Source organism: Podarcis erhardii (assembly GCF_964252035.2).
Source record: "Podarcis erhardii genome assembly, chromosome: Z".
Taxonomy (NCBI): Eukaryota; Metazoa; Chordata; class Lepidosauria; order Squamata; family Lacertidae; genus Podarcis; species Podarcis erhardii.
The window spans coordinates 4,930,689-4,946,367 of record NC_138504.1 but is presented as its reverse complement, the minus strand read 5'-3'; the positions used below and the strand labels follow the sequence as shown (position 1 = coordinate 4,946,367).

The window sequence follows — 15,679 nt, the reverse complement described above, 5'->3', positions numbered from 1 at the left end:
AAGTCAGTTTTCTGTTTTTCAAAATCCAACCCCTCCAAAAAGAGAGAGAGAGAGAGAGAGAGAGAGAGGAGGGGGTATATATCTATTGGAAGTTAAATCATAAAGTGTAAAAGTCAGTTCGTTGTTTTTCAACATCCCATCCCAAAAAGGAGTGGGTATATATCTATTGGAAGTATATATTTACAAAAGGCAAGAATGTTGGGAAATAAAGGGAGTGGTATTGAAAGGTGAGTTGGAAGAGGGATTTTTAAAAAGGGGAAAAAAAGAAATAACGATCAATGCAGAAAAATCCTGAGAAAAATAGAGACAAAGTCCAGCCTCTGGCTTTTGGATAGGGTTAAAAAGAAAAATCACACCCTTGCCACCACTTGGTTGTTGTTGTTGCTGCTGCTGCTACTGTAGTTGTTCCTCCTTCATTTTTATTTTATTTTTTGTCCTGCAAACTCCAATGACAGGCCAAAGATGAATCCGGTGTCTTTTGATGTCAACAGGAATGCTTTTGGTACAGTCTGGTTATTCTGGGTTTTGTTGTTGTTGTTGATTTTGTGGGGGAGGAGAGGAGTTGAATTTGTCCTTATCAGACATACCACTCATTAAAGTTGGGGGGCAGTTCTTGGTTGTGGCTGGGGTTGGCGGTCTGAACAGCTGCTGCTGGTGGTTTGCTGGAGTCCTTGCTGCTGGCAGCCACAACGGCTGGCGGGGTGGAGGACTCGTAGCCAGAACTAGCCGCCGGAGAGGATTCCGACCCTTGGCTCTCATGGACCTGAAAAAACAAGGCAGAGACAATTGCCACAAGTCCAAGAGAAAGGAACTCTCTTCTTTTTTGCCAGTGGACAGAAGGGGAAAGTTGATATATATATATATACACACAACTCATTATCTAGCTATTTGTTTATTTTTAGAAAATTACTGGATAAGTGGAAAATATGGCCAACCTGCCAAGCTGATCCCATAATTAAATATGGGATGGAAAGGGTAAATTCTGGAAGAAATCCCCAACAACAACACCTTCTATAAAAACAGAAACAGGATAGCACATTATTAGATGAGCACACTATAATGGAAATCAGAGCACTGTTTTATACCTAGTGGCTTCAAGCACTACTATTCGCTATAAGTGATTTTTTAAAAAAGATTTTATATTTCAGGAGCAGATTATATATGTATATGCACTTAATATTTTAAATATGTGTTGATGGATATCAGATGACTCTGCACTCTGTTCCAACCCCCCACACTCTCACAAACTCAGCGGCCAAATTTACTCATTCATAAACCAGGATTGGAAGCTTAGCAACTATACATGATGAAATGTTATTTAACAAGGGAGAACAAACCAGGCACTTGAGACAAACTGCTCCTTGTGCAAGACGGCCCCCTCTCTGGCCAAGCCAAAGCCTTTTGAAAATTACAAAATAAAAAATAAAAATTTAAAAACAACATGTGCAATTACTTTTATTTCCATCTCACTGAGAAAATCATTACTTGAAAGCCCAGGGAAGAGCCTTCTACTTTTTCACCAGCAGAATAGCCAGGGTTTTTTTCAATATGGAAATGTATCAAACTGGAAGGTTATACTCACAGAAAAACACTCAATGGGTGTATATGTCCAGACACACAAAATCAGCATATGGGCATAGGATTATGCATAAAATATACATACATGTATAACTATATAGATTGATACATGTGTAATTAATTACATACACAATATAAACGCACATGAAGGCACGTGCATATATAGTTCCAATTACATAAGCAGATGGGCAAACATAAATAACTATAGAACTATATTATGTATTTTGTACACATGTATAATATAAATAGGTATGCATTCAGGAATAATACAGATGCTCTCAAACACACAAATTAATAAATTAATAAATAATTGATAAATTGATAAGCATATATAACTATAAACCACACACACACGTGGCTTTTATTTATATCTATAGAAACAGAAACAGAAATACAGATGCGTCTGTAAACCTTCACTCTATATGCCCACACACTACATGAGAGCGGGGGAAGACGGTGGTCAGATCTCACCAAATTAAGGGAGCCATGGCAAAAGCAAGGTCCCCAGGAGGAATCCTTTACCTTCATGTGCTTCCTTAAGGAGCTGGGGTGGGTGTAGGACTTGTCACAGACTTTGCAGATGTATGGCTTGTCTGATGTGTGGACGTGCATGTGCTTCTTTCGGTCACTGCTGTTTGCAAAACGCCGGTCACAGCCTTCAAACTCACACTTAAAGGGCTTCTCTCCTGCAAGTAAAAAATAATGAATAACCAGAGATTGGGCCACTTGTTTCGTAAAGAAGAGACACAGTAGTAGGATGGGGGTACAGAATGGTTTAGGGCTTTTCCCACTAACTCCCCACTCCCTTTCTCTCTTATCACACACAAGCACACCTTTTCTGCCTACAGCAAAACTTTCTTCTTTTTCTTTGCAGCTTTTGGGCTCCCTGCTGCTCCTCTGCCTGAACTCTCTCGCTCTTTGTACACAGACAGGTTTCTGAATTTTAATTTTTTTTAAAGTAGGAGAGAGCAAGGAGAAGCCAAGGGCTCTGGGCTGGTGAAGGGACACCAGACAGTTCTGAGACAACAGAGTTTTGAAACTTTGCAGTTCAATTAAAGGGCCCTTTTGTAGCTTTTAATTTCTGCCTTTGAAATGCTAAGGGCTTTCCTTAAACTGACTGTTAAAAAACGAGATGAGAAGTGGATGCTTAGATTATTTGGGGCAGGAAGAAAAGGAGGGGAGGGGAGAGAGAGAAAGCGGAGAAGAAAACTCCCCTGAAGATAAATTGTGGAGATCCAGACAGTTTTATAAGATGTACTCAAGAAGGCAATAATGTGTGTTGGATTGCTGTTTCCGTCTAATTCTACGCTAGTTTTTTTGTAGAGGACAGAACCGTTTATTTCTCTTTTTTCCATGCTTTTTTTTTAAAAAAAAAGAATGCTTTGGACAAAAAGTATCAGTGATTTAATTAGAAGATGTGCCAATCAAGGCATTAAGAGAGCGGGCGAGAGCGGAAGTAACCGAAAATTAGATTGCATTAGCATTTGTATGGTTTCCTCAACAGGATGTCTGAGGAGAGCTCAATCTCTCTTTCTCTTTCTCGCAAAAAGCAACACACACAGCTCCAATGATTTTTGTTTCCCTCGCATTACATCCAGAGGGAGAGAACTCCATGAGAGGGACGAATGCGGGGGGGGGGCGTGTACAGGGGTGGCTAAAGAGTCGCAGATGAAAAGAAAGCTTCGGAAATATCATCTTCAGAAGTAAAAGGAAAGTTAAAAAAAAATCAGTCAGGAATTATTTCTCTTCTCGTTTGAAATCGACAAGGAACCTCCGTGAAACTGACTTTCACCGCGTGGGGGTGAAAATAGTATTTCAAACGCCTAAACAGAAATAGGCAAAAGCAAACCATTCGTTTTATATAGTTTCAGATTATTTCTTCCCCACCTTCCCCAAGCCCTGATCCTTCGGACCTCGAGAGCCATACAGAGCAACATTTTGGCGCGCTCTGCTTTTTTTAAAAAAAAAAGCTGTACCCAGAACAAATCCAAAAATATTAAAAATAAGAATCTGGAATTTTAGTTTTGTTGCTCTTCTGCTCAGGATTATTGCTGGATAGATAGATGCATACAACTGAATTGGCGGGTATATATTGTTGGATATATATATACATATACATATATATATATACACACACACACACCACACACATATATACATATATACATGTCCAAGGGTAGTGTGCCAAGGGTGTGCCTCGCCTTACCTGTGTGCGTCCTCTTGTGGATCTTGAGGTTCTCCGACCTGGCGAAGATCTTCCCGCAGCCGGGAAAGGGACACGGGAAGGGCTTCTCGCCGGTGTGCACGCGGATGTGGTTGACGAGTTTGTATTTCGCTTTGAAGGACTTGCCCTCGCGGGGACATTCCTCCCAGTAGCAGATGTGGTTGTTCTGCTCAGGGCCTCCGACGTGCTCCATGGTGACATGGGTGACCAGTTCGTGCATGGTGCTGAAAGTCCGGTCGCAGCTCTTTTTGGGTCGGCTCAGCGGCGGCTGTTGCTGATGCGGAGGAGCCGGAGGCTGCGACAGCTCCTCGATCCATTTGCAGGAGAGCTCCTGTTTTATGGGCTGCCGCATGTAGCGGAAAAAGGCTCCCGCGCCGTGGTGGTGGTGACGGTGGTGAGCCGCGGCGGCGGCGGCGGCCACGTTCATGCCCCCCATGTTCACATTCATGGGGCTGTAGTTGTGGAACTGAGCCGGGCCCCCATAAGGGTCCGCGCGGGGGCTAGAGACTCCTCGGTACGTCTCCGGCCTCCCGAAAAAGTCCCCCCGCAAGCCCAGGTGCATCTGCCCGTTCTCCACGTGCCCGGTCGGGGAGGTGTGGCTGGGGTTCTGATCGTGCAAACTCGGGAACAGCAAGTAGCCGCCAGGGCTGTCCGGGATACCCGGAGGAGCGTGGAGCCCGCTGGGCGCATTGCCGCCGAAGAGGCCGTGCTGAGCTGCAGCCGCAGCCGCCGCCGCGGATCCCCCTCCTCCGCCACCGCTGCCGCCGGCGGGGGAATCCCCGAGCGCGGATCCCCCGCGGTTGCGGAAGAGAAAGTCCCGCGTGGAGTTGAAAGCGGCCGCGGCGGCTGCGGCGGCGTAAGAGGAAGGCACCTGGCCGGCGTGGTGAGGGTGAGGCGGGTGCGGAGGGTGGCGGTGATGGTGATGGTGCGGGTAGCCCGACGCTTGCGGCGTGAAAGCAGAGCCTTGTCCGGACGCCAGCTCGTGGGGCGCTGGGCTTATTTTAAAGGACGAGTCCCCGAAGGGGTGGTTGAGCCCCATGGCCGCAGCGGCGGCGGCGGCGGCGGCATCGCGGTTCGCCACGTCGTGCGGGTGGTGGCACGGCGCTCCGAAGCCCCCGACTCCCAGCGCGGGGAACTGAGGCCCGCCGTCTAACAACATGGTCATAGTCCGCCTTGAGAGATGCAGCAGAAGCAGAAGGAAGAGGAACCGCGGGGAAGATGAAGAGGACGAGGCGGCCCCACGACGGCGATCTCCTCCCGCGTCTCCTTTTCGCCCCCTTTCCTGCCCCCCTCCCCAACTTCCAAATAACAACAACACGAGCTCTCCAAAGCTTTCGATCTCCCCCTTCTCTCTCTCTCTCTCTCTCTCTCTCTCTCTCTCTCTCTCTCTCCCCTCCCCACTACTAGCTCAGCCCCACACAATGGAGAGACAGGCAGGAGGGCTCGCGCGCCAGCCCCACGAATACCGCATTCACACGCGCTCCAAACCTTTCACAAATAAGTGGGTGGGGGGTTGGAGAGAAGAAGAGAGGGGGGTAGAGAAAACAACAACTGAACAACACCCGCTCCCCAAAAAACGGTCCCCCCAAACCCCACCCACTAGCCCTAAAGGGCTACAAACGGAGGCACCCCCTCTGTCCCCCCCCCACAGACTCGCACACACAACCCCTGGGGGGATCCCCGCTGCCTCTTTCCCCTCCTGCCTTCCAGGAGGGCGCCCTCCACTCCAACTGAGCGACGTCCTTGCACTGGCTAAAGTCAGGCGCTCCTCCCTTCCTAACACATATGGAGAGGGGGGGAGAAAGAAAAAAGAGAGGGAGAGGAAGGGCGAGGGACGCTGAGAGGGAGAATACCCAACTCCGAGAGGCAGCTTCCCTGCCAGCCAATGGGGAACCGCCTGGTTAGCCGTCACCTGACCCCCAGCTGGCCTGCCCATTGGACCAAACCCGCCTGATTGACAGCGTTTAACATTGAATATGGCAGCTGCGTTTAAGCCCTGCGCTCTGATTGGCCCGGCTGGGTTTAGTGAGGCACAGGTAAGGTTAAAGGGTGTCCGCCAACCCCCAAATGTTTTGTTTACTGGAGATGCAACGGGGGGCTTTTGCGGGGGAGCAGAGAAGAGGGCTTGGGGGTGGAGATGATGGTCCTGGGTTTAGGGGCAAATTACTTGTGCATCATTCTTACCCAGCCCAAAGCAGAAAGGGAGGGGGAGAAAGGATGACGCTCTGCGTGTATAGTCCGATTCCATCAACCGCTGCGCCGTTAATATTTAGGAAGAAAATTCCAAATCCTTTGAAGCTGTCCCTGCATTGCCCCTTATAGGACTCTCTTTGCTTCCCTTCAGCCCTCGCCATTTCCGTTTGTTTTCTGTAACAATTCCTCGAAAGCACTGTAGCAACACACTTCTCTTGAAAAATAAAATAATAACAAGAAAAGTCTTTAAAGAAAAGGAGGGGAGGAAAACCGGCGTGGGGGTGGGGGAAAAGATGAATTTACAGAGATGAAAAACTTAAAAGACAGGGCAAGATGCTTCCAAAGACGTCAGAACTCCCCATATTTTCGTGCTTCGGGGCAGGCATGGCAGCGAGACCGACGGGGAAGGACGCGGGTCTATCCCCGACGGCACCGCGTTCAAAGCGGGGACTCTTTAAACCTGAGATGATTTTAATAATGATGATCATAATCAGAGCAACGACAAGAAACAGATTTAAAAAGTAATGATGATGTTGATGGCGTAAGGAAGGACACACACTCTCCCCCCCCCCCAAGAAAACCGTGCTTGAGAAAATTGTTTTTAAAATGACAAAAATCCTTCGTTTGTTTATCTTTTTCCTTATTGCACATGTCCAAAGCGACCTTCGGAGTAAAATCTGTTTGCATGTGTAGAATGTATATATAGATAGATTTTTCATTTTGTTTATATTTTTACTATGAATCATTTCCTTATTGCACATGTCCAAAGCGACCTTCGAAGTAAAATCTGTTTGCATGTGTAGAATGTATATATAGATAGATTTTTCATTTGTTTATATTTTTACTATGAATCATTTGAGTCTTTCTTTATTCATCTTCCCCACCCACCCCCACCCCATCTTCCCGCTCGAAGTGGAAGAAGAAACTTCAAAATCTTTGGGGGGGGGGTGAGGGGGAGCATAAGAAAGAAGGAGGGAGATGAGGAAGAGTTGAAACATCTGAAAGACAAGGCAACGTGTCTGTGGTTTAGGGTCCCTGGTTCTCTGCTTATGGCTCTCCAAGGCAAATATATACACATCTTTTCTTTCGAGCAGAGAACGTATAATGTTATCCCGAAACCTGAAGCTAGCGGATCAAAGGCACGCTTGGTATTTATTTATTTATCTATTAATTTATTTGCAACGCAACGTTTTAATGTTGGGAAATGACGGTCCTCTGTGGCAGCCCGGCTTCACCCCTTTCATTTTCCCAACCCCCCGCTCGCGTCCCACCGTCCTTCAAGTCTCAATAAATCCACTCATTTTCTCGTTCTGGAAAGCATTTGCAAAGAACGATGGGGGGGAAGCAAGTGTGGAAAGAAAAGGGCTCGGAAAGAGAGATGCCAGTAATTGTAATATCCTGAGATTCGCCGAGCCCCGAAGTCTCTCCATTGAAGGCCCCTCACAGGATTTGCCGCCGCCTCTCCGCAGGAAACATACAATCTGATCAAGTTCAGAAGCGCGTTGAGAAGAAGGAGAAGAAGAAGAAGGGAAGGGGGGAGTGCTTCAAACAGCGCTTTTATAAAATACAGTCCCCTTTTCACGTCCTCCCCCCACACCCAACACCAACCCTCAGAAAGGGGGGGAGAGACTTCACATTCTTTATTTTAGGGTTCTGGCCAAAAGGAGACAGAATGAGCGACCTGAAGACAGACTCAGACAGGAGGGATTGTTTTTCTACATATATATTGTTTTTCTACACACACACATACATACACCCACCCACCCACCTATAAAACTTAGTCACTGGAGTTCACATCCTACCAATCCCCAAAGCCCCCCTCCCTCCAGAGCAGCCCTGGAAGGTGAGTCTGTTGCTTTCAGAAATCGCTGCCGATTTGCTTTATTACTTTACTGACCAACTTACCTATCTACCTACCGAACTACTTATTACCAATCCTTTCTTCTCTTCTGAAGACAGAAAATGCAAGGGGGCGGTGGCGAAAGGCTTTGTTTTTCTCTCTTCCTGGGAGGGGATGTTTGTTTGGGAAGGGAAAATTTTGGGGTTTCGCCTCCTTCTTATTGGAAGTTTCACTCGAACGGGGCAATGTGTGTGTGAGAGAGAGGTTGCTGTTGTTATTATTCATCCATTATAAAAACGACTAAAATGACCTCTTCATTCTCTGGGCCTCCGTGATGCTTGTCTGGTATGGGAAGGGGAACTGCCGGGGGGGGGGCGTGGACAGGGCTGGATGAAAATTGGACCACGGGATGCACTACGAAGGCGCACAGAATCCCGGAGAATTTGGGGTTTCCCACGAAGCAAACGGGGGCTTCTTATGGCCACACAAGGGGGTCTGGCTCGGCAGAGATGACTCGGTGGATCCTCAAGGTCATGGAAGGAATCGAGTTGGCTCACCAAACACACAGATCTACGCGCGCGCACTCCTCCCCCCACCCCCGCGTACTTTTTATTTTATTTCAAGCGGAGGGTCCCTCTCTAAAAACCACTTTCCCCCTTGCCCTCTAGTTTTTCATCCTCCTTGTCACCACCAGCTTGACACTGTCCCAAGCGGTCGCTCTACCTGATCCCGGGGCCTGCCTTGCGAGGCCCTCGATCAGATAATTAATTACCTCCAGCACGTGTTCTGTTGTCTCTATAACAAAAAAAAGAGGCGTAATTCAATTAGATCATCAACGGAGTCTTGGGTTAGGGAATGTCTGTGAAGCCGCGTCGTGGGGCACGCTGGGGCGAATGACCTTTGCTAGGGCAAAAGGCCTCACGTGTTGGCCTGGTGGCCCATTGTCTTTGGCTCGCTGGGGTGATGTAGAACAAGTTGGGACTTCGGGCCGCTTCGAGAGCAACTTTCGCTTGGGCACTGAAGCCCCAAATCTTTCTTTCTTTCTTTACGCGAATCTAACAGATACATTTCTTCAGATATGGGTTATATATACACCCTGAACCTTCAAAAGCATAGTCCTTTTATTTTATTTTTAAAGGGGAGGGTAACCCCATTCCTATTTTCTATGACCAAGTTACAAGGGAAGACGTAAAAATCAGATTAAAATTTCGAATTTATTTTCTCCATTGCGTCATGGTTACCCTAATATATCCGAGAAGGGTGGGGTATTGGTGGGGGGTGGAGGAGAAGGAAAATCCGAATTAGTCCTTTTGCAGAGGGGAAAGCGAAAGACACCTTTGTGCGCGCTAGAAAAGCGACCTCGCCGAATATCTTGATTTATTCTGCGAGGAGGAAGTGCAAAGAAATCGTGATTTCTTTTGGGAGGAGAAACGTTTCCCTGAGAAGAAAGGAGAGGGTGTGTTTCAAAAGACGGCGGAAATAAATCGTAGCTTTAAACAAGGGACCGCGGTCCTTTCGAACTATTTTATTGCTTAAGAAGACGAGAGGGGAGGCGTGGGGTGGGTGGGAAGGGGGAGGAGACAGATTTGACATAGTGGAGTCACTACAAGTAGATTAGGCAACATAAATTAACCTATAAATCTTTTTATATATACATTTCACCCCTCGGCAGCGACTGTGTGACTGGGGAAAGAATATACGAGCAGACAAGAGCGGTTGGAAGTAGTATACCTAGGCTTGGGAAGAAAGTGCGTTTTCACCACCCCGCCCCCTAACCTCTTTTAAAGAGCAGCGCGTATTATGTAACACGCACCAAGATAGGTTCCTAAAGCAAAACTCTGGATGTTGACTGTAAAATGAAATCTGTCCTCGTTTTTCTCTCTCTCTACACACCCCTCACCAATTAAAACCCAAAGTGGTTTGCTTTTACAAATGTGCTCGATTGTATGTGCTACTTTCCTACTCAGTATCTGTCTGTCTGCCCCCCTTCTCTCTCTCTCTCTCTCTCTCTCTCTCTCTCTCTCTCTCTCTCTCTCCAGCCAAAATAAATCCGTCTTTAAGTCCTGATTTCAGTGGGGAAATTAAGCACGTGCTTCCCGTTTTAAAGATCGCAGGGAGTTATACGTGTTTAACCTGGCTGAATCATGTTTCGCCATTAGTTAGGTAGATGCTTGTTTAGTATTAGTTGGTTAATTATTAAGGTATTTTGTGAATTGGTTGGTTACCTGGCCACGTATTTACGACCCTTTCCAGATCTCTTCATGCATCTATTCATGGGTGCAATCTTCGCAACTGCATCATGGAGTGAGGAGAGGACATTTGTATGTGTTTGTGTATTGTGTCTGTGTGTCTGTGTGTGCGTTACACGATCCGATTGCTACGATCTAGACATCCTTATAAAGATTTAAAAAATGCACACAGAGACCACCACCACGCTTTTAAAAATGTGTTGAGAAGATGGGGAGAATGGAGAAAAATAAAAGAAGAAAAATAAGAAGACAGCGCGTCCGTGAGTTATTTACTCTTAAACAACAGAAACCAGAGTCTAGCTCGTTTCTTTGACTGAAGTGGACTTGATATCCCATTTTTTTTCACCCCCTTAAGAGAGACCTCTGCCTCTCTCCCATTTCTCCTGTTTAATCCCAGAAAGTGATATATTACACATTTAGAAGGTGGCATGAATAGTGAGATCCGCTTCTCCCGTTTCCTTAGGGTCTCAGAGGTCTCTCTCTCTCTCTCCCTCTCTCCAAAAAGAGGCAAGAATGTTAATAATTTAATAACTTTCCGAGAAAAAAGAAGAAGAAATATTGTAAAAATTTTCATCATTTAAAACCTTTCTGCTGATTTAATTTCCCCTTAGAACACATCTTAAAACATTTTTAAAAGAGTAGGGAGAATATTCGTTCTTCTCAAATTCGCTTTCTAGCCGAGTTCTTCTAGCAATTTAACTTCGGGGGACTTTACAGGTGAAATTCCCAGTTATTGATCTGCCCAGGACGTCATCTCCAAGCCCGGGACTGCTTTCCCAATAAACTAACAACCCTGTCCCACCCCCAGTGCAAAAGTTGGGTAGAATAACTGCAAAGCACCAATCATAACCTCTCCAAAATGTGTCTAATGTTTTTAATCAGCTCGCAGGCCAAAAGGCGTCGGCTAATAAACGTTCGAGGAAGTAGTTTATTCGCCTGCCATAAACATGTACGCTATTCCGGCGTAATTAAATGCAAACCACAAAGCGAACGAGACGTTTTCATTGTAGCGCTCAGTCAGAGCAAAAGGAATCACGTGTACATTTGAACTTCAGAGATCTGAGCTGGGATAAACAAGTCTGAACTCTGACAAAGAAAAAATAGAGGGGGTGCAGTGGGATGGGGAAGGAGGTGGGGTGAGATATCAAAGTGCTAATAGAATCGAGGAAAGAGTTTGGGAGCGCAGAAAGGGGGCAAGAAACCGCTCGGTTAGCATTTGGGGTGTCAGTCTGGAGCGTCAACCCTCAGTTTACTGCAATGAATTTAATGGCACATCTAAAATTGGGGCGTGGGGGTGATCCGTGGAAATCAGGCGCCCTATAGGCCCAGTGCTATGGGGCAATATCCTACAGAAGCGAGGCAAAAATGAAAAGGGAGAGCTGAATGAATGGCTGGTCCTTGGAGAGAAAAAATGAAATCAACAGGAGTAACTTTGCAAAGGTGATTGTTTTTTTTATTTTTGGTCATTGGTGGTTAATTTAGACTCCTGAGCAACGTTTTAAATATTGGTTGGATGGGAGCGTGAAAGAATTATTTACTTATCTTGAAGATATCTATTCCGGATAAAGAGAGCCTTTCACTCTTAAGAGTCATCCAGGCACCTTCACCCCAAGATCATAAACACGATTATTTAACAAACAAAACAAACAAAAACCACGTCCCATTTATGGATTCAACTAGACTATCTGCACTCCACATACGCACACCCATGTGACACGTAGCAAAATGCTCAAGGAAAAGAATCAAAACTCGATCGCTTTGATGTCCACATTAAACTGATATAGTCAAGGGTTTGTAAGACGCTTTCAGACATTTTTTGAAAGAAGGGAATAAAATAGGTGGCAGATAGATCACAGGTACCCATATTTGCCAATTCTATCACATACAAGTTTCAAGCTGTCTATTGTTGCTTAAAGGACACAAGAGTCTTACTAGAATAGGTATGTAGACGCCAGCGGATCAACTATCATGCAATCGCTGGAAATTTGTCCTATATTTGATATATGAGTTCCTGTCTTTATATTCTATCTCTCCATCTCTTCTTTTAAGAGAAGAGTAGGATGTACGGCTTTGAGGGTTAAAGGACAGACAAACAGACAAACATGTCACAGATAAGCTTCGCATATATGGCTTGGGCATCCATGCTGTCCTTTTGATCATCACAGCTGAGAAGCCCGATCTTATTTGCTTAAGCACCGAATACGTCTAGAACAAGAATCACTACGAAAAATGACAACACAATTTGCCAAATCTGTATAGAGTCTCCTCCGTCCATTTGTGGGGGCCGGAGAGGGGGAGATGTTGTTTGAAAAATCCGTGCAGACCCTCTCTTCGGCTCCCTTCCTTTCTCTTTCCCAACTCTGGTCCACCATCATCCAACACAAATTCAGATGCCAGGCTTGCTAAGGTGCGGGTTCAGACGTACCATTATTGCTTTGAGGTTCCACCAGTGTCAAAACATGTGAACATAATTTTGGCTGCGAGCCTCCTTAGAAAGTAAAAGGTAAATGGAAGTGTTTGCCTGAAGATCACTTCAACTTCCGTCATTGACAGTATTTCCAATAAAAGAGCTTTTAATAATTATTTATATTTTTGGATTGATGTTTCCGTTTTTTACATCGGTTAAATCCAGGTATTCGGAGGGTTAAGTAGCACGTGGGAAAGGCTGACTGTAGCATTTGCATCTTAGAGAATGGAAGGGGGCTTCGCATTAATGCCCCTGAGTAAGAAATGCTGGTTCCATCGAGGCATTCGGGGAAACGTTCCACTGTCCTCTGGGAATGTGGGCTATTGGATTTTGTAATGGGCTAATAAAATGTTCCATAAATGAAATTTTATTCTTTTATTATGATTGATGGTGTTGCAAACAGCTGGTGCTGGGACACTGCGATATGTAAGAAATTTATGGGAAGAAGAGTTTATTGCCATATTTGAACCTCTATTCACAACAATTCTGAGCGCAATTCTGGAAAGGCGATTTCCTTCCGCTCCTATATAGAACGACCGTCACATACAGCCAAGCTACTGATTTTCGCCTGTGATTTATATAAACAGGCGATCCTCCTCCTCTCTTCCCAAGGCCTTGGGGTTCTCTGCATCAGGAGGGGGATTCAAAGCCACTCTTCTTGCTACGGCAACAGACTACTCATACCCATTCCATTTAAAAACAAAAACAAAAACCTGTCGTATGAGATCTCCCTCCCCACGTCTCCAGTTAGGAAGTGAGAGAGAATTGGGATGGGGAGCGGAAGCCAAGGATGAGACCGGAGCCTTCCACAGCTTAGCGAAAGTCAATCTTTGCCCCCCACAAAAAATATCGTCTTCCCTTTCAATAACCCTTCTTTGTCATTTTACACGCAATATAATTTTGAGCGCAATAAACGATGGAAAATAATTCGGGGGTGCCTGATCACTACAAATCTTAAAACGCACCCACCCCTGTTACAAAGTTACCCCACCCATTATTTATCTATCTGTCAGTCTATTTTATCTGTCTCTGATCTTTCCATCTGTGTGGTAATATAACATCCTTCTGAATGTTTGTACCCGGTATTACTGCCTTCCCCATGAGCAACGTAATCTAACAACCTTATGTATGTGCCTATCGACGCTCATCCTTACACGACGGGGCGTTAAATTATATTAGCACGCACGCACTGAACTAAAGGTTTGGTGGGCTGTCCAGTGTTGTTGTGACATAAGTTTTTGTGCTTTGAAATCCACTTTTTATCAGGTGCATGAAGGGGAACCCACAGTTAGGAACTGAATCCTCCTTAATAGAAGCCTGTCTGCGTTTGTGTGTTTGTCGGGAATAGCTTTCAATGTTTCTGCAACAGACACCAATTTAAGGTTCAGTGCGCGCGCGCACACACACGTGTGAATATGGCAAAGATCCCTGCATCCAAGGGGGTTAACCTTGTTAGAGTTCTCCTGCAGCAAGAGCAGCCAAGAGTCTCTTTCGGGACCCTTGGAGGCTCACGCGTTTGTTGGTTATGGGAGAGAAGCTTTTCTGACCGTGCATCTTATGAAGAAGTGGGCTGTGGATCGCGAAAGCCGATGCCGTCGCAAATCTGTTGGTCCTTAAAGGCGCCGCAAAACTCTTGCTTGTTCTTTTTCTCTCGGTCTTTCTTTTCGGCGCTAACTCGAAGAAGGAGAGAGGAGGAGGAGGAGGAGGAGGAGGAGGAGGAGGAGGAGGAGAATGAAAGCGAGATGGGGGAGGTGGGGAAGAGGAAGGAAAGAAATTTGCGAATATCTCAATCAGTGACGAAGTGACCTGTGACCCGGAGGGTGGCTTTATTGTCCTCCTCCTTTTGCGTGGGACATACACTGTATTGACCCTTTCTGCCTGATTGAGCCCTGAGGGGCAACCGGAGCAAACAATCCCTCCGCAGGCATGTGGGGGCTTAGAGAGAAGTCGCCACCCTTCCTCCGGGATCAGTTGGAAAGCCACTGGGAGACTTGGCCTCTGTCTGGGCAGACAGGCTCCCCACCCCCGAGCCCCAAGGAGGCAGTTCCCCCACCAAAACAAAAAAACAAACCCAAAACTAACCGTGCCTGTTTGGGGTTTGAAGGAAACCCGAAAGGGCTGCGGGGAGGGGGCATCAAAAGAGGGAAGGAGATGTTGCGGCTGGGATAGATCAGGGTTCAAAGGCTCCGTCCGAAATAAAGAAGGTTGCGATCATCGAAGGCACCGGGACTCTTTCCTGGAATTTAAAACGGGATTTGAGGAGAGGAGGATCAGTCGGGCTTGCCAGCGCGGACCTCTCGGCTCGTCCATTCAGGCCCTTTCCTAAAGTTCCGAATTCGATCTGCCCGGACTCGAAGGTTCTGCGGCCCTTTCATCTTTTTCTCCAGTCGCAAGAAAGTTCGGTGCATCTTTGTAGACGCCGCCCGGGCGCGCTCGGGTGGAACTGCGTTTCTTAAAGAAGAGGGGGTGTTTCTTTTAGCAAACAAGATTGGAAAAGCGTCGCGTGTTGCTGCTTTTAAGTAGTATCGTTGCCCTTGTTTGTGTGTGGAGGGTGTGCGCGCGGATGTTTAGGAGAGACGGCTGGAGAATGTGAAAAACCGGCTGAGCGACGAAGTAGGAGAGGAAAGGTGTGCCTTTAAAGTCGCGCCTCCTCCTTGTATTTAGAGGAAATCGTCGGAGACGGGCAAGGGGAGGTCGGTCGGAAGGAGGAGGCCAAAAACGAGGCGGAGTGCTCTAACTCTTGAGGGGAAAGCAGAAGAAGAGTGCATAATGACCCCCCCCTCCCGACAGAGCATGCTGCGCCCCGTATTCTAAAAAAGCCCTAACTGTTGAGGCGACATTAGAAAAAGCCAATGGGATGGTTCTTTCTGCACCCCTCCAATTCCAGCACCGGATACAGCCGCCTTAAATCAGTATCTCTTTCTAAGGATTCTGGGTTTCGCGAGTGGGCGAAGCTGATGGGTAGGACTTCCACCTACTTCCACCACTTGGTACGTGAGCTGTAATGGTGAGCTGTAATGGAGCAGCGGCTTACAAACCGGAAAAGAGGCCTTTGCAATTGGGGGAGAATTGAGGGGGTGACCCCCCCCTTTCTTTCTCCCATGCTCAGGCATGTATGGAGGGATTGT

The 15,679-nt window shown here is 46.5% G+C and overlaps 1 protein-coding gene across 2 annotated transcripts; it reads right to left on the bottom strand.

Moving 5' to 3' along the window:
* Window positions 1-416: 416 nt before the first annotated feature.
* ZIC3 (Zic family member 3) lies at window positions 417-6,065 on the bottom strand. 2 transcript variants are annotated; one of them, XM_081848295.1, is made up of 4 exons: window positions 5,207-6,065; window positions 3,785-5,172; window positions 2,101-2,264; window positions 417-763 (listed from the first exon to the last, which is right to left on the bottom strand). In XM_081848295.1, exons 2-4 carry the CDS (start codon window positions 4,965-4,967, stop codon window positions 578-580), a joined length of 1,533 nt encoding a protein of 510 aa, XP_081704421.1. In that variant the 5' UTR covers window positions 4,968-5,172; window positions 5,207-6,065; the 3' UTR covers window positions 417-577. The 2 variants fall into 2 exon arrangements, with proteins under 2 accessions (XP_081704421.1, XP_081704420.1); XM_081848294.1 differs by having other exon boundaries at window positions 3,785-6,065.
* Between the last annotated feature and the right edge of the window lie 9,614 nt (window positions 6,066-15,679).